Here is a 23,826-nt window from a genome sequence, read left to right as displayed (position 1 = left end):
TCATTCCTAAAATGCAGCAGCTAGACCTACACGCAGTGCCAACACACCCCTTCCTGAGGGTCTCCAGAGCTCCAGTAAGACACAGCTTTCAAATAGGCTGCTCTCTGCTAGAGTGCTTAGTTATTTTCTTAGCCAAAAAAATTTTGCAGAAGCTATGTCAGGATTAGAGGCTTCTACCAGCTACAAGTAATGCTGTTATTTCCTGACTGACAGTTCTGTGCTCCCAGAAACTCTCAGAGCTGACAATTTCAGTGACATAGCTACTTTGTCATGCATATTCATTTCCTTCTGGCAAGGAGGTAGGGGGGAGATGGGCCCCCCCCGGCCCCCCTCCGGCGGAGCTTTAGTGCGCGGCCTTGCTCTCCGGGCTGGGGCGCAGGCGAGGCCCCGGGGGGTTCTCCCGCGCTGGGTCAGGAACTCGGGGCCGCTGCTCCGGGGCGGTGAGGACGGGGATGGTCCGTCCGTCCGTCCGTCCGTCCGTCCTTGGGAGGGGACCGGCACCCTCCGAGCAGGGACGAGAGACACCTCTGCTCACACGCTGCGTAAATGAGAGATGCAAATACACCTGTCAGGTTTTTTTGCCTGGTGTCACATCGCTAGACTTGATCTTGTTACTGAGTCTTCTTGGTGCATATTTGTATTTTTTTTTCTTTGGACTAGATCGTCTGGGAGCAAAGCAGGACAGGTTTGGGCCCCTGAAGGATCAACAGCTTTCAAGTGTCTCATCTCAGCCAGGTTCTGTGCAGCTCTCTTAAGCAACATCTCTGATTGTGATGAGACATTCAACTATTGGGAACCAGTAAGTGGCTTTTTCTCCCTGGAGATACCTGGGAATTTGTAGCTAGTACAGGTTTATCTAGAACCTTGCGCTAATCTCTGTGTTTCAAAGAGAAATTTTCTTAAGAATTTAGAGATGGAAACACAAACCTGCCTACTCTGTGCGATGTATTTATTGATTTAATCTCTGTTGCAGACACACTACCTCATTTATGGAAAGGGGTTTCAGACGTGGGAATACTCTCCAGCCTATGCCATCCGCTCCTATGCTTACCTGTGGCTTCATGCCTTACCAGCCTTGTTCCATGCTAGGGTTCTACAAACCAACAAGGTAAATAAGATGTGTGAAAGCTTCTTTTGTGATGAATAAACGTGCCTTTGGCCTGTGTTAAACATCTACTTTGTTTGTTGTCAGAGGTAAGAGAAGTAGTGTTTACTAATTTGTTTGTAAGTACTAACCTCCCTTTAAGGATTTGCAACGAGCTGACTCAATGGGATCCAAGGAAAAGTGATTGTGAAGTTGCAGGGAGATGCTGCCAGGCTTGGGTTTGATTAAGAAGCAGTCCTAGAGGGGGTGGTAGCTCCATGGCCTTTTGAGTGTGTGCAGGCCTGCCTCAGGACAAGGCAGCTGTGGGCTCTCATTCGCCCCTGTGAGTTTCACCTTGATGCTGTAGAAGCCTGTGTTGTTTCTATGCCAGCTATTAATGCCTGTTTTGATATATTGTTTTAATAAACTATAAAAAATAAGTTAGTATTTTGTAAGGGATATTGCAAACTGAACTCGCAAGAAGTGTTAAAGAAAAAGCCCTGAATGTGCGTTCTGCCTGGGTATCCATTGCCATTCTTGGCATTTTTCTGCACAAGAAAACAGAAGGGGGCTAGTTCTCGTAAGTTCAGTGGGCTGTGTTCACTTTTTGTGTTGTGAAGGACTTCAGTGTTATAGGTCTAGGCTTCAGGCTGCTGGGATCTTTGGCATCCCTTGGTGTGGGATCTGGGTCTCCAAGAATAGCTTTGTGCACCACTGCCAAACTTGCTCTATCTTCTTCAGAACTTTTGTTCTTGGGACTAACTTGCTAGCAATAGGTGCATAAGTTTCATTGCAAACCTTGTTCAGACTCTGAGTATGTCTCCTAGGTCCTTATCTTCTATTTCCTGCGATGCTTCCTGGCCTTCCTGAGCTGCATTTGTGAACTCTACTTCTACAAGTAAGTATTAGAAACTGTCTACAGTGAATGTTTTGGAGCAATGTGAGTAACATATTTACTTATTACCACAGGAAGTACAGTCTGAAGCTCGTGTGTAGATGTGTCTAGTAAATTTGGCTACTTTGCAGTGAACCTTGAAAATCTGTTTCTCATGACTCAATGAAATATGGGTCAGAATTCCACTGTTAGGCCTGCATTTCCATTCCAGTATTTTGTTGGCTACACTCGTTTTCTCACGAATACCAGCAAGCAGGGTGGGAGTGTTATAAACTCAGCTCTGCTGGAAGAGAGACTGGTGCTGTGTTTGCTTATCAGAGTGACTTTTAGTGGAATACATTGATTGTATCTGTCAGTGGTGCTTACATCCACTAAAAGCAGTAGCCTGAACATACAATTATCCTCTTTAAGTTGGATTTTTATTTTTACCTGCTGCTTCTGTATTTGTGGCTTTCAGACCCTGCAGCAGACTTTTCTGTTGCCCGTAGTCTGGTTTTAAGAATGTGAGCTGTGGCTTTTTGCATGGTGTGATTTTGAGAGGTAAAAATCTTAGATAGGTTCATGTTGCTGCAGCGGTGCAGCCTCCTGAAGTTCCTGAGATTTGCATGAGCACAACTGACACGGGTTGAAGCCAAGTCTCTTCTAGGGTTTTGCATGAGTGTAACTTAGTAGGATCTGAAATCCCAGGCTGGCAGCAGTTATATTGCCCTTCAGGTTGCCTTCAGTGGCTGAGTAATGAGAATCACCCACCTTAGAGCTTGCAGGATGCTCCATGGATTGTTTGTGTCTCTGCATACATTGGATACTGTTATTTTATGTATTGAGGATATTTTTGTGGTATATAATTCTCTCTTACTTCCTTAGGGCCGTGTGCAAGAAGTTTGGGCTACATGTGAGCCGCCTGATGTTGGCCTTCTTAGTACTCAGCACTGGAATGTTTTGCTCATCTGCAGGTAAATTTGCTTAGCAATGACACTAACAGTTACTTTGTCCATAGAAACCAAAGACAGGTGCAGAGAGAAGAAAATCCACAGCACTAAAATCTCTCTAGCAGTCATTTGTTGTGTTCTGCTGCGGGTATTTCTCGTGGCAGGTGTGGTGACAGAGTTAGTGTTGATTCAAATTATGTTGCCTACATCACTGCTGTTATCTTTTCTTTTCCAGGGCATGTTTGTTTTCATTGCTGCCTCTAGTTTCTCTGCAATGGGCCATGCCTTTAAACAGGGTCTTAGCCTACCTTCCTTGAACATATTTTAATCCAAGAAAGGAGGGTCATATTTTGGCACTGTCAGTTGCTTTTGTGTCCTGTCCCCTCTGTCTGGTTGTTACCCATTTGCCTGGTCAACCACTGTAAGACTTAAAAAACACCTGCTGTAGGTATTGAGGAAGGTGCAAAGAGAGACTTTGAGCAAAAGTTTTCTGTATTGTGTGCATACAGAAACATAAGGGGAAATACCACAATTTATGAACGTGGAGATTTCCTATTTTACTCTTTTTGGTTTTTTTTAATGTTTATGGTGAGTGGAGAAAGGACTTTCTGTTCATTGTTTTTGCAGTGTCATAGGTCTCCTCATTCTTTGCTTACTTCTCAGCAGTCTCTGCCCAGTTGTTTCAGAGACTGTACCCAGTTAGCTCACATTTCCTGCTGCCATTTGAGCAGGTTTGTTTCTTTTTTTTCAATCTAGCAGAATATAGAGGGTGCAGCAAGTGTTACAAGTGGTAACTGTGGATGCTGTCATCTAGTTACCACTGTGGAGTGCCACTGAGGAAAGAGGCATTCATACTAAAAGGAAGTATTTATGGCCTTGCTGAGTAAGAATCCTCTTTTTTTGTGCTTTCAGTGAAATGAGAGTATCCACTATAGTATGCCAGCCCCAATGGAATGAATGGAAATTAGCCTTGTATTGCCCTCACACAGTTCTGTTGTGGGAAAGCTGTGCTAACCCCTTTTGTTCCTTGTGTTGCAGCTTTCCTCCCAAGCAGCTTCTGCATGTACACCACGGTGATTGCCATGACTGGCTGGTATATGGACAAGACCTCTGTAGCAGTGCTGGGGGTGGCTGCTGGAGCCCTTCTGGGCTGGCCCTTCAGTGCAGCTCTTGGGTAAGGAGAGGAGGGCTCAAGGGTTTTTCACTTTGTCAAATGTTTCTTGCCTGAGGATAGTGTAGGGGCTGGAGAGCTGGAGGAAGAACCTAGCAAGGACTGAGCTCCCTGCCTAGTCCAGCACCATTACTACAGGCTTCCATAGCCTGATTTCTTTGCTTTTGAAGAACTTAGGTTGGGAAGATTTCCTCACCTTCATATACTGAAGCAGAGCCCAGTGAAGTGATGGGTTTCTTCCAGCTACTTCCCTGCTTGCTTTGAAGGGACAGGAGAACCTGCAGTGGGGAAGGACAGTCTCCAGTTGATACCTGGTCTCTCTTTCAGGCTTCCTATTGCCTTTGACTTGTTGATACTGAAGCAGAGGTGGAAAAGTTTCCTCAACTGGTGTGTGGTGTCATTGATCCTATTTTTGGTAAGTGCTTGTAACAACACAAAAAGGAAATGAATTGGGCTGGCAGTAGAAAGGGTGGGTTCCATTAAGAAAATCACATGTAGCTTTTGGGCAGTCCAGCCAAAAGCTTCTGGCACTTTAAACAATAGATGATTTCTTCCAGGTGCCCTTGGTAGTTGTGGACAGCTATTACTACGGGAAGCTGGTAGTTGCACCTCTCAACATTGTTTTATACAACGTCTTCACCTCACACGGACCTGATCTCTATGGTGAGTTTAAGGTGACCAGCCGGGAAGGGAGCTGGCGGTGTTCTTGCTGCTGTCTTACTACCGTGACCCACCAGGTCTTGATTGCCAGTCCTTTTCCTGACGTACTCTAAAGCAAAAGCAGCCTGCAAGCTCTAATGGGGCTGCAGTTCCACCTTTTTGTCACAGGATGTCTCTCTTGAGCTGGGAATCCGCAGGCCATTAGGGTTCTCTATGAGTTAAGCTGCTCTGTTCACTTTCAAGTTCTGTAAAACCGTTGTGAGATGTGTCAGCGTCACAGCAGAGAACTGTTAGTAGCAAACGTGTCTGGATACTACACGAGTGATACATGTGTGAGTTTGTCAGCTTTAATCGAGTTCTTGGCTGTTGTTCCTCACAGTCAGGGTGCAGAGCCTTGAGAACGTGGGTAGCAGTGCAGAACCTGGTCTCTGCAGACTCTCCGAGTCCGTGCTGTGCCTTGGGAATCTTGCTTATTGGCAGTGGCCTGTGCTTTGCTGGGCAGCAGAATCTGAGGTTACCATACAGGGATCTAATCTGCAGGCAAGTCATCTGCCTACTAGGGGTTCCCTGGCACTGGCCATTTATGATACTGTGTGGCCCCAGTCTCACCTTGGTGAACCTGGATGGCAAAGCTATACTGTTTGTTTGGGAGCTGCCACTACACGAAGTTGTTCATATCATGTACTTCTAGAGCTGAAGAGTAGGAAAGTATTGTGTTTCTTGCAGGGCTTCAGAGGGGCTGGTGGAGACTTCAGGGAGTTGAGGTTGCAGGGTGCCTGTGTCGCCTCTGTCATCTGTTTATGCCCTGTTGAGATGCTCTAGGAGGGGTTCAGCAGTGCTTAGCAGCAAGGCTTTCTCTGTCAGTGCCCTGCGGGCCGTATTTGTTGGTTCATTTGAAGGGGTGTTTTGGGTGGTGCTGAGTGGTGATTTGTTACTTGTGCTGTGGCACAGCAGGGCAACAGCTGCTTTGCCTTGGTTTTTCATCTCTGCAGGAAGGCTCTGAAGTCTGTTGCTATGAATTTTCTGTAAGTAAACTCCAGTCTCTGTCTCTGATAGGTTTTGGCATGGGCTTGTGCCTGACCTTTTCCACACTGGTACATGAGTTGTTTCCAGAATCCTCCAGGGACCAATCTATTCTGAAGTGTTTTATTCATAGTGACATTCATATAACATCCTCAGGCTAGTAAAAGAGTCTGCTTGAAATTGCTCTTTAATGCAGTGTGGCCAGGACAACACTGTGGGTTTAGAGAGCTTCAAAACACTTGGGAAAAATAACACTACTAGGGGAGATGAAAGGCTGGCCAATCCCTTTTGGCTTTGGAGCTGGGATTTCCCAACTTTGACATGATGGGAGTAGGAACTGCTGGAGGTTGCAGAGCCATCAACCCGTATCATCTTCAGTATAAGCACCACAGTATTTTTCCTTTTGTCTGCAGACTGGAGTTCTGGAGACAAAGTTTTTTTTTTTTTTTTTTTTTTTCCTGTTTTTGTCTGTAACAGTACACTCATTTTGGATAAACACAGTCTGTGCAGTGAGTATTTTCCTGAGGTGATTAGGTTTCTGCAGCTAAAGGAAACTAGCTTCTAAGCGTAGATCCCTAAACCTGATTCTGAGGCTTTGGGATGCTTTTGTGTACGTATCTTCTAAGAATGCACAATTCGTGACAAAAGTTTTGTCCCACTTGCTGTGATCAGAGCCTTGGCTGTGACTTGCAGCGTGATGGCACTTTGGGAAGCTTTGTTCGGCTTGAGTGGAATATGCTGGCGTTGTTTATATGACACCTTGCTCTGTTGAGCTCTGGTTCTGAAATAGAGTGAAAATAAATGAAATGCAGAAAGCAGACTGTTTGTTATACTAGCAGTGAATCAGACCTTAGAATGAGAACTGTGACTCATGGTCAAATTATTGCAGCTTAGTTACTGCTTAACAGCTGAGCTACAGTTCCTGTCTGCATGCAGGCTTTTAGCCTGTGACAAACATAGGGTGGGGCACCTTAGTTTAAGCCTATTTTCAACTCCCCTGCTTTGTCCTGAGCCGCCCTCACCATTGCTGTGGTCAGGCTGTAGCATGGTAGCTTGTGAAGTTCTATTAACTTGTGTGTGAGTTTGGTTTCTAGAATTGCTCCTGAGGCCTGTCACAGAGCACAAATTCAAACCAGCCTCTGGCTCAGTGCCTGACAGTGCTTCCAGGTGGTTATCCCATGGAGCCGTAGTGCCATGAACTGACTGGGCCCGTGTTCTTCCCACTGCTTTCATCAGTCTGTCTCTTCTACAGCCCACATCTGCTCAGCATGTGGGATACTTGCAGGGAAGTTGCATCCTCTGTCACAGTCTGGAGGCGATGCTGTGGGAGCATGTTGCCATCAGTACCGTGCGTGGAGAGTTCTTTAGTATCCCTCCCTGCTTGAAAGATGTTGTTCTGGGCCAGGACTTCTTGTATGCAATGGGGTTTTTCTTTGGTTTTTTTACGTCGCAGTTTCTTCTCAGATCACTTCCAGTCGTTGTGGATAACAAGAATAAAAGCATTTTGCCCTGGGAGGCATTGAGACTGAATGCCTCTGAATGGGTGAGTCATCACAGTGACCAAGGCTATTGCTTTTTGCCTGGTGTCTGTGAATTATTTAGCTTGCTTGTGCAGTGCACTGTTCTCCTCAATTCTTTTTTTTCCTCTCCTCACCCAGAGAAGAAAATTCCTCATTGGAGAGTCCTTCATACTTAAGAGCAATCCAATTTCATCCTGATAAAAAAATCTGAGAAAGTAGTCTTTTTGTTAAAACTGTGCTTTAGACCAGCTGACCTCTTTATTAACAGAGTCCCTCAGGACACCTCCGGGTCTTGAAGGCTGTATCTGGATTGTAGCAGAGGTGTGCTTCATGAAGTGTCCTTTATTCCTGAGTCCCAGGCTATCATATCAGAGACCAGACTAGAGAGTGCCATAGTTAATAAACTTTACTTTCCATAGCAGCTGGGGCAGGTAAAAGGGTGACAGTATAGTCCCTGGTACTACTCTTCAGTAAAGATTTGGGACTTGGCTGTGCTGTGCAGCCTAATTGTACCCAGAGGACCCTGGAGGGTAACAGTTTATATCAGTTCAAGAAGCTTTCTACTTCATCCTGGTATCTTCTACAATAAAGTGGCTGTTGTTTACCAGCACTGGGAGCAGAGAAGCAGGCTATGGAACTCAGTTCTAGTCCTTTTTTATATAAGGAGGGGCCTTGGTGCTTCATGGAAGGAGTTTCTAGTGAGACTTAACCAGTGCTAATCCTGCTGTAAGTGTTTAGAAACCCGTACTGTTGCCTCAGAAGAGAATCTGGAGGTGACAGGGCTGAGAAGAACCCAGAGCCCCCTTCACACACCGCTATTTCTAGATGTCCACTGGAAGATTTACAGTGTGATTACTCCAGACTGCCTCACGTTTTCCCTCACAGACATATCCCAGGCAGCAACCCTGATTTCTAGGAAGGGTGGTATGCTTCAGTCCTAAAATGATCTGCTCTCTGCACGTGTTCAAGATCTGTCATGCTTATTATTTAGAATTGCAGTCCTTAAATAAGGAGAGTCACCAGGAGAGTCTGGAGGAGGAAGGGACATTGGCAATTCTTCAGTGTTGCCATACAGATAACACTGTCATGTTCTCACTTGACTTGATCTTTCACTCTACTGTATTCCATGTTCAGCCTTTCACAGGCTGAGGATTGTGCTCATGTGGGACTTTCAAGAATTATGAGGCAGGTGGAGGGAGAGAAAAGGTGAATTTCTAATAATTCACTCCCTTAAGGCCCCCTACTCTCCAAATCTGTAATTGCTATAGCTAAAGGTTTCCTAAATGAATCTAAGTTACTTGGCCTTAGTAACTCCAGTGACATGTTTCTAACATTACTAGTACAGTTTCTAATCCTATTTAACTATAGAAGCTGCAGAGGTTTTGGGTTTTCCTTGCTGCTTTTCAGTTGTCTGATTAATTTCAACACGGACCCTATTTAAGTGGCTCTGATTGCAGGAAATTGCTGCAGCATGTGACACATGTCACAACAGTGCAGTGATTAAAGCCCCCGCATGTCATTTACTGACTGATTGAGCTAATCACACTGAGAGAGTGGCAAATGTGTGGAGAGGAACTGGCATTCCTTATTGTTCAGGATTTTGAGCATCCTGAATTAAGAGTCCAAATAAATGACAGTTGGACTGGAATTTCTTCGAAGCTTGCAACCAGTACCCAAGTATGTCATGTTGGGAGGCAAAGTTGGCTTGTTTCTGTCTGAAGCTACACTCTTAAGAACAGTTTGAAGTAGAGACATTTTAAATAACGTTCACTCTAAGGAGGTACCAAAACTAGCATCCAGATAAACTTTAGTGTCAGAGGCTTTGCTGGGATGAAGTGTGAATGTAAACTCTTTTTCTTGTTCCTTTTTAGTGCATTTTCTATTTCTGCCAACATGGAATATACATCATCACCCCAGAATTATAATGATCTCCTGTTAACATTATGTGTTTTTGTGTTACTCCTCTGGTACTTCAATTAAAAAGAATGAATTTGGAGTAAAATTTCCTAGTTTTACAAGTTTCTGCCTCTCTTGCTGCGTAGGCTCTGCTGGGCAAGGCTGACTTTTAGAGAGGCCTGTGATTCATGAGCAGCAGATGTGCTATTGACTATGACCCAGTGAAAAAGGAAAGAGAAAAATAATTTCTGCAAAGGAAGACAATGAAGTTTATTGGGCAGACATGATTGTGAGATACTCTGGTGCCTTTGTATGGTTATTGACTGACTTTCATGCCACTATTATGTTAGTTTTATGGGTGAGGGACAGAACCATGAGACTGCTTTGAGATGGCTCAGGCTCATTCCATGGGGCTGCACCCTCTGTCCAGCTGCAAGATTTTCTGTCCACACCCTTTCCGTTGTTTGGTTCCAATATGCTTACAATGGAGAGAATGGATGTCTGCTGCTGATTATCTGGGTCTGTGTCGGGCAGAGAAGCTTGCTGTTAAATCTAGATCTCGTACATGCATGTATTTAAAAACTCTTTGTTTCCTTTTCTCATCCTTTAGGTACAGAACCCTGGTCCTTTTATTTTATCAATGGCTTTCTGAATTTCAACGTGGCATTTATTTTGGCACTGCTTGTGCTGCCACTGACTTATCTCATGGAGTGTCTGCTTCAGAAATTTCATGGTGAGTATAAGACAGCTGTGGGAGCCAAGCACAGACAGCCCAGATCTCAACCTTGTTACTGAAGGGAGAGCTTGCCTGCCAAAGAGCAGCTTTCCTTTACTGGAAGTGAAACTAGGGTTCAGGGAAAGCCTTTGGAGTAATAGGAAAGTTCCTAGAGCTCATTACTCACTTCAGTATTGACCCCACAATGGAGCTGCTGTGCAGAAAGAACACGCAGTGAGATGCATCTACTTACGTGCTGTCTGCAAAATAGCAGAAACATGTTTTTAGGGATGATTCTTGTGTTCCCTGCCTTCACCTCAAGAAGAACAACATTCAAGGCTGAGCTATCCGTACTCAGAGTAAGCTTAACAAATTGTATGGTACATAACCTTCAACCAGATGTGCAAATGCATTAGAAATAGCCCTGTCAGAAATCCTAAGGGGGAAAGAAACTATATACCCATTGTTATTTCCATTTTATCTGCAGCTGGAAATGGTAGAGTTATTCTACCTTTATATTATTTATTCTGCCTTTATATTATAGCCTTTAGAGTCATTCAGGGAACCTTTTGCTGGCTTTTCCATTGTTACTTTTTTATCCCACTGCCAGAATGTTTTCTGCAACAGCTGTAGAGAACAGTTATTTCCCTTTTGATTGTTGGGGCTCAGCCTACACATAGTCATCCTCTGGTCTCTGCTGCTGCCACCTGTGTCGGGACTGAACCTGGACTCTTCTGTGCACTGTAAAGACACTCTTCATCTCAAAGGACGAGGCCCTGGCAGGACAGCTTTGCTACTCAGTGCTTGGAGAAGCATCCTCATAGGTGTGATATACTGAGACTAGAAAAAGGAGGAACCAGAATATTCCCTACTTCATGTTGAACTTTCTCTTAAATAAAATGACATCAGTTTAAATAAAAGACATCTGGCAAGTGACTAGAGAGGAAAAAGGTGTTGATGAAGTGTGAATTCTTCTCTGCCGTTTACCTAGGGAAGATTCATTAAGCATCAACAGCAGCCTCCAGATTCATCAGTCCAGTTAGTGCTTCGCTCTCTGATATTTTTACTGAATACAGGAAACAATAACATCATAATCCTTGCTGAAAATGTATGTTAACGGGTATTTGCTTATATCTGTTCCTTGGATATGACTGACATACTGTCAGAAACCAGTAAAAGCTCAGCAGGAGATCCTGTAAATGCAAGATTTCCTGCTGTTCACTTGGTGTTCTTGTACTTAACAGCAGGAGCAATTCTGCCAAGTGCTTTGTTCTTATTGTCTGTGAAATGCCGTTAGCTTAATTGCTTAACTCTGCTGTTGGGAGTAGCAAGGGGGCAGAAGAGGGACTGAAAATTGTCAGGCGCTATAGAACCCTCCTCACTGTGACTAAAATTCAGGGTAATTGTTGTTATTTTTGAGTCAGTTATTTCCTCCGTTAAGCAGAAGGTGCCTCAGAGACCTCTCATGCTGTTATTTTTGTAATGAAGCAGTGAAGGTTGTGGAAACTTCAGTCACTAAACAACCATTTGTAAGTGGAAGGGTAGGTCCAGAGGAGATTCTTTCTGATCTTTGTATGCATAGCATAATACACAGCAGGAAAACTAGTACTTCTGACTACCTGTTTAGACATGTCAGTTCTTGATGGACTTTTTTCTCTTGCTTGGATTCAGTAATGCAGTCCCTTATTTTCTGGTTTCTGTCTTCTAAAGTCCATTGAACTTCTTAGTATTGTAGGAATCTACAAAAATTATCTGATCAAAATTCTATCCCAACTGTTTGGAAGTGTCACCTGGATTTCAGCAACAGGGCTGCTCAGAACATGGTTTGTTTGTGTCTGAAGGCAGTGGTTTGCATCTGGATAATGGGCTTCTGAATGTGAGAGATGATTGTGCAAGAGGGGAATGGGATAACCCCTCATTCTTACATTACTGCTTTGCTGAGGGTTTGTTTCTTTCAGTTCAGAATCTGGGTCGTCCCTACTGGCTGACACTAGCTCCTATGTACATTTGGATCATGATTTTCTTCAGTCAGCCCCACAAAGAAGAGAGGTTTCTCTTTCCCATCTATCCCCTCATCTGTCTCTGCAGTGCTGTGGCTCTGTCTGCTCTTCAGGTGAGTTTTAGTTGGAACGTGTTTTTAAGGAGCTCATACCTTTAGGAAGCGTAACTGCTAGCTGGCTTCTTTAACATTGCTTCCCAGAGTTTGGGAACTTTTGCAGTACATCTGTCTGTGACACAATCTGCAGTGATTACACAGTTCAGGACTGTCCTATGCATAAGTTTTTATCATCGTCTTTAATCTGTTAACTGGTACAGTTTTCATTTTTGAACTGTGTTTCATGGATAGCTGGTGAGACTCTGGAAGCAAAATGCACGGCTGTTCTAATACTGAAGTATGTGTGTTGCTGATTTCACAAACCATAATCTTTCTGTACAGGTTGATTGAGACTATGTGGAAAACTGTTAGCGCTCTGTAAGATGTGATGTAAAAGCAAAGATATTTGGGATTTCCCCCCTGAGTGTCATACAGAATGAGCTCATCTAGTAATCTTGGACTTGCAGCAGTGCAGGCTGCTTAACAGCCCAGCAAAACAAGATTCATGGCTTTATAAGGTGATCACATGAGGAGCTTGTCTGGGATCATGTAAAGTGGTAAATGGTTGAGAATATTTCCTTGCCACGAATTATTTCATGATAACTTGGAGTTGTTCTCCCATCCCAAGTGGAAATTTCTGGTGAGGAGCAGTTGTGATGTTGTAGTGCCAATACAACACAACATCCAAGAGACATCATGAGGATTAGTAACTTCCTTACAGCCTTGTGCCTCCTTTGTCTATTGTTAAGGAAGCTTTAAGGAGTTGGAATGGGTGTGTGTGTAGGAAATGCATTTTGTTGTCCCTTAGTAGGAATTCTTCACTGATTTGAAAAATTTTTCTATTTTAGGCATTAGGAAATTGTATTGGACATTTGGAAGAGCCAAAAATTGGATGTTTATTAAATATTACTTGAAAGACTTCATAGAGTAAATAATATAGATTGATATAAACCTTTCCCAAGCTCAAAATTATTGATCTTTCCTCTGTTAAAGAGGCACAGGAATGCAGTCACTAGTCCCAATTAGAGCCTGTTTCAGCTGTTTGACCTCATTCTCCTATTACTCCTTTGTCCTGCTGTGCACTACTGCTGGCTCCTGGGCTCCCCACCAGCATTGCCTGCACCCCTCAAATCACTCCTGCTCTTTCCCTGGTCAGCTGCTATTCTGACAGTTGATCACCCATCCCTGCTGATGCTTTATGGTGCTAAGCTGGAGCACCCCAGATGAGGTTCAGTCCTTGCATTCGTACAGGATCAGGCTCTGTAATATCAGCAGTTTTATGGCTCTGACTGAGAATCGCTACGTGCTCTTGGAACATTCACCGGAGGGCAATGGTTTAGGACCTTTGCCAAATATGGCTTTAGGAAAATCTAGTGTATATTTCTGTCCTGCACATTTGAACACTTTTTGATGACATTTTGTCCAGTATTCAGTATCCAGCTGAGAGTTTAGAACTGATTGCCCACTAGTAGTACAAGCTTGTCAGAGCCTGCTCCTCCAAACCACGTGGATCTAACTGTTATGATAAAAATTCAAACAAGGCAAGAGGAACAGAAACTATATTAGGATAGGAAGTGAATAATCACTCCTGCAGAAAGGCAGAGCAGGAGGGAGGGACCAAGCCAAGTATTGGATGTAGTTCCTCCTGGGTATTCCCAGAAAGGCTTTTAAATTAGAATAACCTAAAGGGCTTTTCTGTTAACGATTTCAGAGTGACTTGTGTTTAAAGGTGGATGCAGAATGTGCTGTGTGTTCTTTTATCCACTTCAAAGCTGTAGCTTGTGCAGACAGGGTAAACAACCAGAGGTCACTCAGTAAATCTGGGTCGTGGAACTTCTGTTAGAGAGGCAGTCAGTCCAGCATTGAAAATGAGGTCTGTCTGTGTAGAGAAGTTCTGCAGAAGTGTCTGAAAGGCACACTGGCTGCTGGTTCATCTGGGAACAACCAAGCTGGGGCCCTGGTAGAGAGCTTGACTAGGGGCCTTCCTAGGGAAAACAGCTGAAAACATTTTTAAATACCCTAGATTATCAGTTAAGAAATATGACTGAGCCGTGTGACTTTTTATGGGTCTGAATGAAAAAATGAGTACCAAAGATCTGGTGAGAGGTGCAGGTGCTTCTGTAAGGTCCTTATGAAAAGTAGAATTTTGCTAAATGTATCGGAGTTTGAGTAATTTTATATGGTCTTTTTTTTTTTTTTTTCCCCCCCCCCCCAATCTTTCCTCAGAAATGTTACCACTTCGTATTCCAGCGCTACCGTCTGGAACACTACACAGTCTCCTCTAACTGGCTGGCTCTGGGGACTGTCTTTCTCTTTGGCCTTTTGTCATTGTCACGTTCTGTTGCCTTATTCAGAGGTTGGTATTTTAGATTTGTTTCGTGCTTTCCTGGCTATTGGTGTTGGCAAGTCTTAAGGCCTGCCAAAGTTGTGCTGCTTTGACTATAGCAGCACAGTAGATACAAAGAACCTCAAAAGTTTGGATGTTGTTGTAGGGAAAGGAATAAGTTTGAATGGTCTCCATTATTGACTGATTATGTGTGTGTGTGTATGTATATGTATCACTGGAATTATATGTTAAAAATCTGCTGCCCTTCATCTTCAGCCAGTACAACTATACTGATATAACCTGTACCCAGACTAGTATTAAAGCAGATACTTTAAACACATGATCCCACTTGAAAAAGTATTTTCTCATGTAAAACTTGTAATGAGGTGCATGTATCCTTAATGGAGATGGATTAGATATGGTCCTTCAGTACTTTCTTGAATCAGAGCCATGCAGTGAACCTTCCCATGTTGTCAATTTTTTTTCTTTCTTGATGGTAGCCATTGACAGTGAGGGCAGGAGAAGGTGAATAAAGGTGGTAGCGTACAAGCACTTTTAAAGGGAGGGGGAGCTTTGGAATCCAGCCACTTTTTAACATGGACCAATTCATTTATTCAAGAAGTTATCAGTTTAAAAGTTCTGTATGAACGATTTTTTGTAGTTTTTCAAAAGTAGTCATGTAGATATCGCCCATTTTTTTTAGCCTTATTTACTACTTTCTGCCTTCCATAGGCTACCATGGGCCCCTGGACCTGTACCCAGAATTTCACAGGATTGCTACTGACCCCAGTATTCACACTGTGCCAGAGGGGAGGCAAGTTAATGTCTGCGTGGGAAAGGAGTGGCACAGATTTCCAAGCAGCTTTCTTCTGCCAGATAAGTAAGTTGCTTTATGTAAAAGCTATAATTTGGTGAGATTCATAAGGAGGGACACTTCTCCTAAGAAGTATTTATGGAAGTAACCTTCAAGACCTTGTACCTCTGTTGACACCAGCGTATGCAAAACAAGGGATTCTGAAGTTTGTTGTCAGCAGATTGTGTTGGCCAGAAGCTACTGAAAATTTGTAGTGGGACTCCTCCTCTAGCAAGGCTGTCTTCCCTCAGGAATGAAATGTCCTTCATTATGCTTTTGGGTTTTTTCACACAAAATGTTACTAGCTCCTGCCTTTTCCTGCTGGGCTTTCTGACACTTCTCTGCAGTTGGCAGCTCCAGTTCATCCTGTCAGAATTCAGGGGCCAGTTACCAAAACCGTTTGCCAAGGGACCAATGGCCACGCGGATCATTCCCACTGACATGAACGACCAAAACAAGGAAGAGCCATCTCGATACGTAAGGATTATATTCCTGTTTTCTTTTCCTTACCTTACTGTATAATTTGTATTAATATAATGCCTATGATTGCATGTCCCCATTTTGTTTCCTGGGGACCATACAAGTTACAGAACAAAAATGACCTTTCTGCAGCACTTGGAAATTTCCCTATTTATGTGAGTGGCTTCTATTTGCATTTTATCTGCCTATTTTTCCTTTAAAGACATAATAATAATAAAGTAGTAACAATTCCTAGTTATTGCAATTTGGGGTTTAGTATAATGTGTTACTGTGATCACAGGAAACTGAACTGAATGAGTAGTTTGAAATTCCCCACAGAAAATGTTTATCACTGAGCAGGGATGGAAATTTTCCTTTGTGCTTTCCTTTCTTTTAAAATCTAAATGTATTCATTATATTTTCAACTGAGAAGGAGGAACTTAATTTGGAACTTCACTGAAAAAATTGCATCAGTGATTTCAGTGGGAATCTGTTAAGATAATGTATACTGGTATTATTAATTTGTTATTTTTCCTGGTTGTATTGTGTTACCTAAACAGAAACAGTGCATGCATATGAATATTTAAAAAATATTGTTGGCTAACTACTTTAGAATTATTTAGCAGGTTAAATCTTAGCAGTGCACTAAATACTCTTTGCAGTGCACTCGATACTTAGTCATCCTTTCGCTTTTGTCCTAAGGGTTGAATGAGAGGAACTGCCAGGAAATGCATAGTCCCTTCTTCATTCTCTCTTTTTGCTACGTCCATATTTTCCTGTGTCCATCAGTACGTATGAAGCACTCACGTGTACTGAACCAGGTCTCTGGTTTACATGCGTGGGTCTATCCTGCTTGAAGACATCATACGTGTGCTTGTTTACGTGGCTTATGACTTTGACCTTTTAGATATTGTACAGGCACTTGTAACAGAAGCAGATGGAAGGCAGTACTATAACCCAGGAGCAAACTCTGTGGGTAAAAACAGGCATCTATCTTCTGGGTTAAAGCTCTCTTATTTTGAGCCTCATTATGTAGTTACTGGAAATGGGAAGGAGGCGTGTTCCCACCTGAGAGAAGCTGTCTGCTGCAGTGCATTTAATTTACAAAATCTTTAACTGTGGCATATTTTTAGCACAGACAGCTGGCTGTTGCACAGCCTGTGACTAATGGAGCAAAACACACTTTTGTTTCGTGGTTGTTTCTTAATGTCACCCTGCAATTTTGTTATTTCTCATGCAAGCAAAAGGGCCTAGGACATGAGAAATTAGTTATTAAATATGAATTTTAAATGGGGTTTTAAAACTTCTGCTTCTAACGTAGTAACACCAAGAAAACAATATCTTTTCTGAAGTTTAGTGAGCTTATGAGTGCAAGCATACCCAGATTTGGGGGAAAAAAAAAAGTTAGCAAGCACTGGAAAAGACCATCATAGCAAATAAATCTAAATAGCATGAGTGTGTTGGTCATTTAAAGGGGAGAAAAGAAATGGTTCAGAAGGATTATCTGAGCCATGGACAGCTTAAAAACAATTAATGGCTGCAGAAATGGGACTGATCTCTCTGTTTCAAGTGTAAGTATCTATTACTGCTCTGCTTGGAAAGGGAAGAGTAAATCTCAGTGTTTCTGTTGCTATGAGACGCTGGGGAAAAGAATGATTTGATCTTCCTGTTATGCAATTCTTCCTTCCTTAATCATGTTGAACAGCACTTAACTTGTACTTGTTCTACTGGTGAGATGCATTTGTCTCTGAAGCTGCTAAGAAAGATATAAGGAGTATTATTTCTTATAAAGATGTATCCAAGCAGGAACAGCAGATTAGGCCTAAAAGCTGAAACTGTTAAAAACTTCTGAATTCAGAGGAAGCTTTTTTTAAACCCATTTTATTTTCACTTCTTTTCCAATTCCCTTTAACTCTGTTTTGAACCATAGGAACTACCTGAAGCTTGGTCTCATTTTTTGAAATACGCATTTGAGTGATCAGTAAAACATCTCTTGTTATGCTCAAATGGTTGAACTTTATCTGTGGTAAACAAGACAAGCTCCTGTTGTGCTCTATGTGGCCAGGCTAACGTCCATCCAGACACATGTGGCTGCAGCAGTGCAGCAGCAAGCTGTGCCCTTAGCTCCATCTCTGTACTATACTGTGCCCACTTCTGTTATTCAGGATGTGATCAAATGTAGTTCTTCACCATTTAGGATAGTGGTTCCATCAAATAAAAAAAAAAAAAAAGAGGAAAAGGAAAGGAGAACAGAAGAAGATAGGCTGTAATTTAGAAATTCCTTGCAGCTCCCTTCACTAAGACTGACTTCTTTCTACAAAAAAATATTTCAAGGTCTGTACACCATCAAAGTCTTGTGTAAATCACCAAATAGATTCGTAGGTGCTGTGTTGGCCCTCTGACCAGGTTGAATATTATCCTTAGCATCAGTGTTAACTCACAAGAATACACTGTGCTCTACTTGGAATGGTAGAAGGGAAAGCTGTCTTTGACCTGGCAGGTAATTCATGTGCACTGGAAGTGCCAGTCCTTTTTGGGGAGCATTTAGAATGTGGTGAGATCAGTCTTAGTGCTTGAGGCAGTAACTTGTCTTTCTCTGAACAATTCTACATCACTTACAGAGAAACCTGGTTAGTGGTTTGGGAGTCTTTTCACTAATGAGCCAGAACCTCTCTGAGGGCCCGGAATTTTCTTTTCATACAGTGCAAGAAGTAGATTCAACATTCTCCTCAGCTGAGTTTACCATGGTGTAATTTCATTTGCCACTCAGTTGTGATGCCACAGAGCCATCTGGTATCCACCTAATTAAATTGTTTTCAGCCTAAATTGTTACAATAAACCCCAAAGATGCTTCAGAAAAGTGAATTCAAGCATGTCCAAGGAAATTTGCAATAACATTTTGTGGGAGAGCAAACTGAAATTTGGGATCCCTCAAGGAGGAGTTTGAGCAAGTAAGACAGAATAAGACATAGTCATCCTGGAGAATCTCATCTGCCTGCATTTAAGATAACTGATGGATAGAGGCCTTTGCAAACCTGGTTTAAGGGGCCTTAGCTTTTTGACTAATCCGGCTATAGCTGCCCTGCCTTTTTCTTCGTCTTTTCAGTGTGGCAAACTCAGGCAGTGACTCTAAGAAAATTTTTTTCCTTGCTGAAGCACTTGGTCATCACACATTACCATTTTTATTTTGACTCAATGAGAGGTACACACTCTTGTGCAGTCAACAAGACACAACTCTGTGTGTGCGTGTTGTGTTCTGACATTGTTAAAAGGAAAACTGCCACTTGGGAGAGCTGGCCTCCTAAGGAGGGCATACAGATCTCTCATAAAGGTCACGGGCACTCTGTGTAAAAGTCAGTGAAATCAAATGGACCAGGACTTGCTGCTGCCCAAACTTGATCACGCTCCTTCCACCTCGCATGTAACTTACTGAGTTCTCCTCCTGATAGGGTCCTTAAGGCCTTCCCTTCCAGCCCCTGTTGCCCTGTTTGCAAAAAAAGGAAATAAATCTGGAGGGGTCTGTTGTTTTACAAAGGTCAGTAATGATCTGACCTTGCAAGAACTCCCCTATAGCCCCTTTTCATTGAAAAGCTTGTGCATAAAAAAAGCAAGATTGCTATCTACATTCTGTTCAGAGCCCCTGAGGGATGAACAAGGACCAAGAGTTTGTGTCACCAGCTGCGAGACAATTTTTTGTGTGTGCACTGTTGACAAAATCTGATTATGCTGTGTGATGCTGGGGCCATGGAGCCAGTTTCCAGACAATAATACAGCACAGTGATTTGTTTTTGTTGCTGTCTTCAGTGAAAGCTTATAACTAGTTTACACTGAGACGCATGGTGGAAGTTCTTAGCCTAGTACAAAAATTTCCTTACAGGTCACTTAGCCTCCTTATTAATTTCTTTCCTGAAAGGGCAGTGGGTTGCTCAGTGGAATGTGTCCTTGTTTATACGTGGGAGGGGGAAGGAAGCGTGTTAGAAGTGTGCATCTGTCCTCCTGTTCATGCAGTTGGGAGTTCAAACACAGGCTTGGCAGCAGCATAACGTTTGGGAGGAGCTGGCTGGACCTTTTATTTGTGCGTACTTCACTGGTGTCTTTTCTGAGAAATCTCAAAATACTGTACTACATTCTAATGTACAATGCTTAGTGACGTATCAGAGGCAGAATGGGGATCCTTCGTTCCCTTTGGCAGTTGAGAAGACTGGAGTGCCACAAGGATGGTTTGTGGACCAACAGAGCTAGAAAAAGCATCCAGGAGTTTTGTGCGTTCTCTGTTCACAGCCTGGAGATAGAACTTTCAGATCAGTCTGACTGGAAGAGGCACAAGAGCATAAGGTAGTTGCAAGCTTCAGTCCTGTTGACTCCTAGTACCTCTCAGGTCGCTACTGCAAGCTTTGCCAGAAAACTCAGCCAGTACCAGATGTGAGAAAATGTGATCCTTGGCTGACAAAACCTAGTGTCAGCAAAATACTTAAGTACAGAGGCACTAACTGGTAGAACTTGCTTTGCTCCAGTGGCTGAAAATCATTATGCCAGCAAAAGCTCAGCCTTGCTGCTCTACACTGCATCTGTAAGGGACTAATTTTTCTGGTGTATTGTAATGATATAACTACCTTGGTACAATTTAAACATGGCCTTAGGCTTGGGATTATTTCACTTTTGAAAATGTGACTTAGATCACTTAAAGACAATTAGATCTTCAACAGGAGGACATCAGCCCTCATTTGTAACCTGTCCTCTCTTCTAGATCTGTTACACTCAGTGCAGAGGTTTCTACACACTGTAGCCTCTTGTTGGGCTAACTTGTATGAAACTTATTCCACACCTGATGGTTATTATTAAAATTGTCCTAGTAGGAGCTCAAGTCTTCTTTGTAGCTGACAGTTCACGTTTGTCTTGGCAGAGTTTTTATTCCTCAGCAGCTCAGGTGAACATCTGTAGGGTACCTGTGAGGAGTGGGGAGAAGAGGTTGGGGCTATTAGCCAGAAAGGACACAGGATATTCGCATAAATGAACAGTACACCCTGTTCATAGCTAAGAGCACTCTCCCCAGCAGGAAGGAGAAGGTTGCATAATGCAAGTCTCCCAAGGATGTTGCCCGCAGCTCATTTAACTTGGGAGGTCACACACATATAATTAATTTCTGTGATGCTTCCTTGAATGCATTTTCATAATTTGGCAGGGTGTTGCCAAATATTTTGGTCAGGGCAGAGGCAGTTACTTGCGTCGTAGGCAGCTGATGAAGGTGTGACTGTGCTGCTATAGGAGAGGCGCCATGCGATGTCCGTCTGGTGCAAGTAAGGCAGTGATGGTCATCAGTGCTACAGGACAGGTTATTGGTGCACAAACCCCACCATAATTTGTGCCAGACAACAAGCTTACTCTACCAGAACGACTCACTCAGAATATTTTACCATGTATCCTGCATGAAGTGTTTCACCTGTTGCTAGAAATTTAACCCCCTTCTCATTGATAAGTAACAGCCTGTATAAATGAACACATACAACCAGAAGCCTACAGGAAATAAACCATAAGAATGTCTGTCTCTCTGCAGATTGACATTTCCAGATGCCACTATCTGGTGGACTTGGATACAACAGCTGAAACCCCAAGGGAGCCAAGATATTCCTCCAACAAAGAAGAGTGGGTAACCATTGCCTACAAGCCATTCCTAGATACTTCCAGGTATGCTTTATACCTTTGAGAGGGAGGGAGAAAGGCTGGCAGGTCTGTGAACTGATTCAGTTCAATTATCCACTTGCAAAAATAGCTAAATACAGGGAGGAAAGATATGTTGGTAAATGCCAACATGAAATCCAGTTTCCAGTAAAGGCAACTTGCTGGTCACAGTGGAACCTTTGTCAGATAATGTACTTGCAATGTTTATGACCTAGGTTGCTTCAGAGGGTGAAGCTAGCTGAGAAGGGTGGTGAGAAGGATTATTTTTAAAAAGACTGCTCCCTGTGCACTTCTTGCTGAAGTAATGTTTTTTGTTTTGCTTTCTAAAGAAATGAGGTGTGTGCGATCTCCTCCCTGCAGACTTTTGAATCTGCTGTCTCATTTCAGCCAAATTTAAGGCAGGTCTAAGCTGGTCTCAAAGAGCAGGAGCTCATAAAGATTTGATGAAAACTGACAGACAGAGAGGAAGCAGTCTCATCGAGTGAAAAGTCAGTAAGATCACACCTTTATTAGGCATCAGAAAATCCATGGAAAAGACCTGTTAGATCTGTTCCCCATTAGTTCTGCTGCTCACTGAACAACTTGCTGGTGTGTCTGAACAGGAGAAGCAGAGATTAAAATTGCTCTGCTCCAGGCTAACGGGGTGGAATCAGGATTGTCAAACTGGGAATGTTGTTAATACATTCCTCCAGATACAGAAATCTTCATCTATAAGGGGATGGTTAAATGACTAACATTTAAAGCTCTGGTCATGTAGCTGTGATAACAGGACAGAGAGGCTGACTGCAAAAATCTCTGTAAAAAACACACAGTTCAGTGCTATCCTATTTTCTATGCGAGTCTGCAACTGTAGGCCTTACTTACCACAGGATGGACACGAGTGTTTCGAATCCTCCACTTTCACCCAAGCTTTTTTTGTTCATTCCTAACTTGGCTGGGGATTTTTTCTGTAAGGTGTGTGTACATCTGATAGCATCTCAATCCTGACCCTGCTGCAGCCTGCAATGCTGACTGGAATCAGTACAAAGAGTAAAGCTAGAGCCAAATGCATAGCTCAGTACTGAGCTGAGTCCATGTCACTCTCTTCACTCCTTTCCTGCTGTTTCTGTATGAGTCACTGACATTTTTCTTTCTTCTTTTTTCCCCTCCCTCTTATTAGGGGAAATTGATAAGATTAAGGAATTTCTCTATTTACAGCTAAACCCCTGTGTCTTGCCACACCTAAATATCTGTCTGGCTTCTCAGGAATTTGGCTGAATACACAGGTGGATGTGGTGTTGCAGCGCTGTGCTTCTTAGGGGAAATGCTGTCAAAGTACCTCCTGCCAGCCTGAGGCTGGTAATTTATTCCCAAGCTTGGCAGTGAAGACCTGTACAATCATTTCAGTTTGATATATGATACTGTGTGTTGCACTTAGGTCATCTAAACTCCAGCAACATTCCCAAGCTGTATGCTTTTTGTTGGCTAAGTATCTGGGCAAGCCTGCAGCCAAAGCCTAGTAACCCACCCAGTAGAGGGGTGTTGATTTCTGTGTGTGGTCCTTCATGTCTGGCTTGTGAAGGGAGAGTGCCTGTGGCTGGTCCCACTAGAAGTAATGGCTTGGCTTGTTTTAGCAAAGGGAGCATCTCACCGTGGAGCAGCAGCTTGTGAGAAGCTCCGAGGCACAGAGAGATCCCAAAATTTCTGAAGCATCCTGATGAGATGTAAAGGCAGAATAGTGGGGGTGGGAAAGGGGAGCGTACTCCCTGGCTAAGCAATCACAGAGACCTTAGAACAGATCATCAAAAGGTGGTGGGGAGGGAAGGGGATCTTCCTGGCTGCTGTGTCCTCCTTAGCAAGAGGTACTGTTGCATTAGTGGGAGACTGGAATTTAAGAGGGTTTGCAGAATATGTCCCAAGAGGAGATGAGGCAGGCAGATCCTTAGCCCTGCTGGTGTTGCCTGTCAGCCTCCTCCGCTCTTGTTCTTGTGCTGCATGGAAATTCTCCATGCTGTTCCTTATCAACGCCTCACAGCTGGAGCAGAGGGAGAGATGTGGTGTCTTCACCAGTGGAGGAGGCCAGGTTGCCATAGCAGCAGGTCTGATTTCCATCCCTGCTGTTAGTGCCTCCAGAGCTCCCGCAGTTTGGAGCTCTGGGCTCTGTCCCTTCAACAGTCGGCAGGTGGGGCAGCTCCAGCGCACAGCTGTGGTAAAGGACTGGGAGGGCATGTGGGGGTGTCACTGATACTGAGGGATGAGAGAACCGGCGTTGTCTCCCCATCGTGTCACCCTGCTTGTCTGACAGATTCTCTGTTCCCCCTGAAAGAAGAACAGCAAGCCAGGACCCATGGCCTGCCTAGCAGGGCAAATGCGTAGCAGTGGGCACAGCTTTCCAAGACAACTCATGGTACAGTGAAGAGCAGAAAGAACACACCATGCAAGGTCTGATCTGCCCTGGGTTTAGCCAGTGTGTTGTTTAAAGGTATCACATTTAAAATTGAATACTACAGAAAAGGACAAGGCTCTTTTTGTCAGCCCACCC

At 43.4% G+C, this 23,826-nt stretch overlaps 1 protein-coding gene across 2 annotated transcripts in view; it reads left to right on the top strand.

Annotated features, from left to right (window-relative positions):
- Positions 1 to 327: 327 nt before the first annotated feature.
- ALG9 (ALG9, alpha-1,2-mannosyltransferase) overlaps positions 328 to 23,826 on the top strand; it is a 96,263-nt gene continuing 72,764 nt past the window's right edge. Inside the window, exons 1-14 of one of the 2 annotated variants that reach the window (XM_026863784.1) lie at positions 328 to 346; positions 661 to 799; positions 974 to 1,108; positions 1,912 to 1,982; positions 2,844 to 2,932; positions 3,947 to 4,082; positions 4,407 to 4,494; positions 4,637 to 4,742; positions 9,789 to 9,911; positions 11,852 to 12,006; positions 14,215 to 14,344; positions 15,047 to 15,194; positions 15,515 to 15,644; positions 21,181 to 21,311. In XM_026863784.1, coding sequence (XP_026719585.1) covers positions 2,884 to 2,932; positions 3,947 to 4,082; positions 4,407 to 4,494; positions 4,637 to 4,742; positions 9,789 to 9,911; positions 11,852 to 12,006; positions 14,215 to 14,344; positions 15,047 to 15,194; positions 15,515 to 15,644; positions 21,181 to 21,311 — 1,196 coding nt within the window. In that variant the 5' untranslated portion in view covers positions 328 to 346; positions 661 to 799; positions 974 to 1,108; positions 1,912 to 1,982; positions 2,844 to 2,883. The remainder of the gene's footprint in view (positions 347 to 660; positions 800 to 973; positions 1,109 to 1,911; positions 1,983 to 2,843; positions 2,933 to 3,946; positions 4,083 to 4,406; positions 4,495 to 4,636; positions 4,743 to 9,788; positions 9,912 to 11,851; positions 12,007 to 14,214; positions 14,345 to 15,046; positions 15,195 to 15,514; positions 15,645 to 21,180; positions 21,312 to 23,826) is intronic. The other variant, XM_026863786.1, reaches the window with a different exon arrangement.

This window comes from Athene cunicularia, assembly GCF_003259725.1.
Source record: "Athene cunicularia isolate RWA chromosome 24 unlocalized genomic scaffold, athCun1 chr24_part1, whole genome shotgun sequence".
NCBI lineage: Eukaryota > Metazoa > Chordata > Aves > Strigiformes > Strigidae > Athene > Athene cunicularia.
The sequence above is the reverse complement of the archived record's forward strand: the minus strand, read 5'-3'. Positions and strand labels throughout refer to the sequence as shown.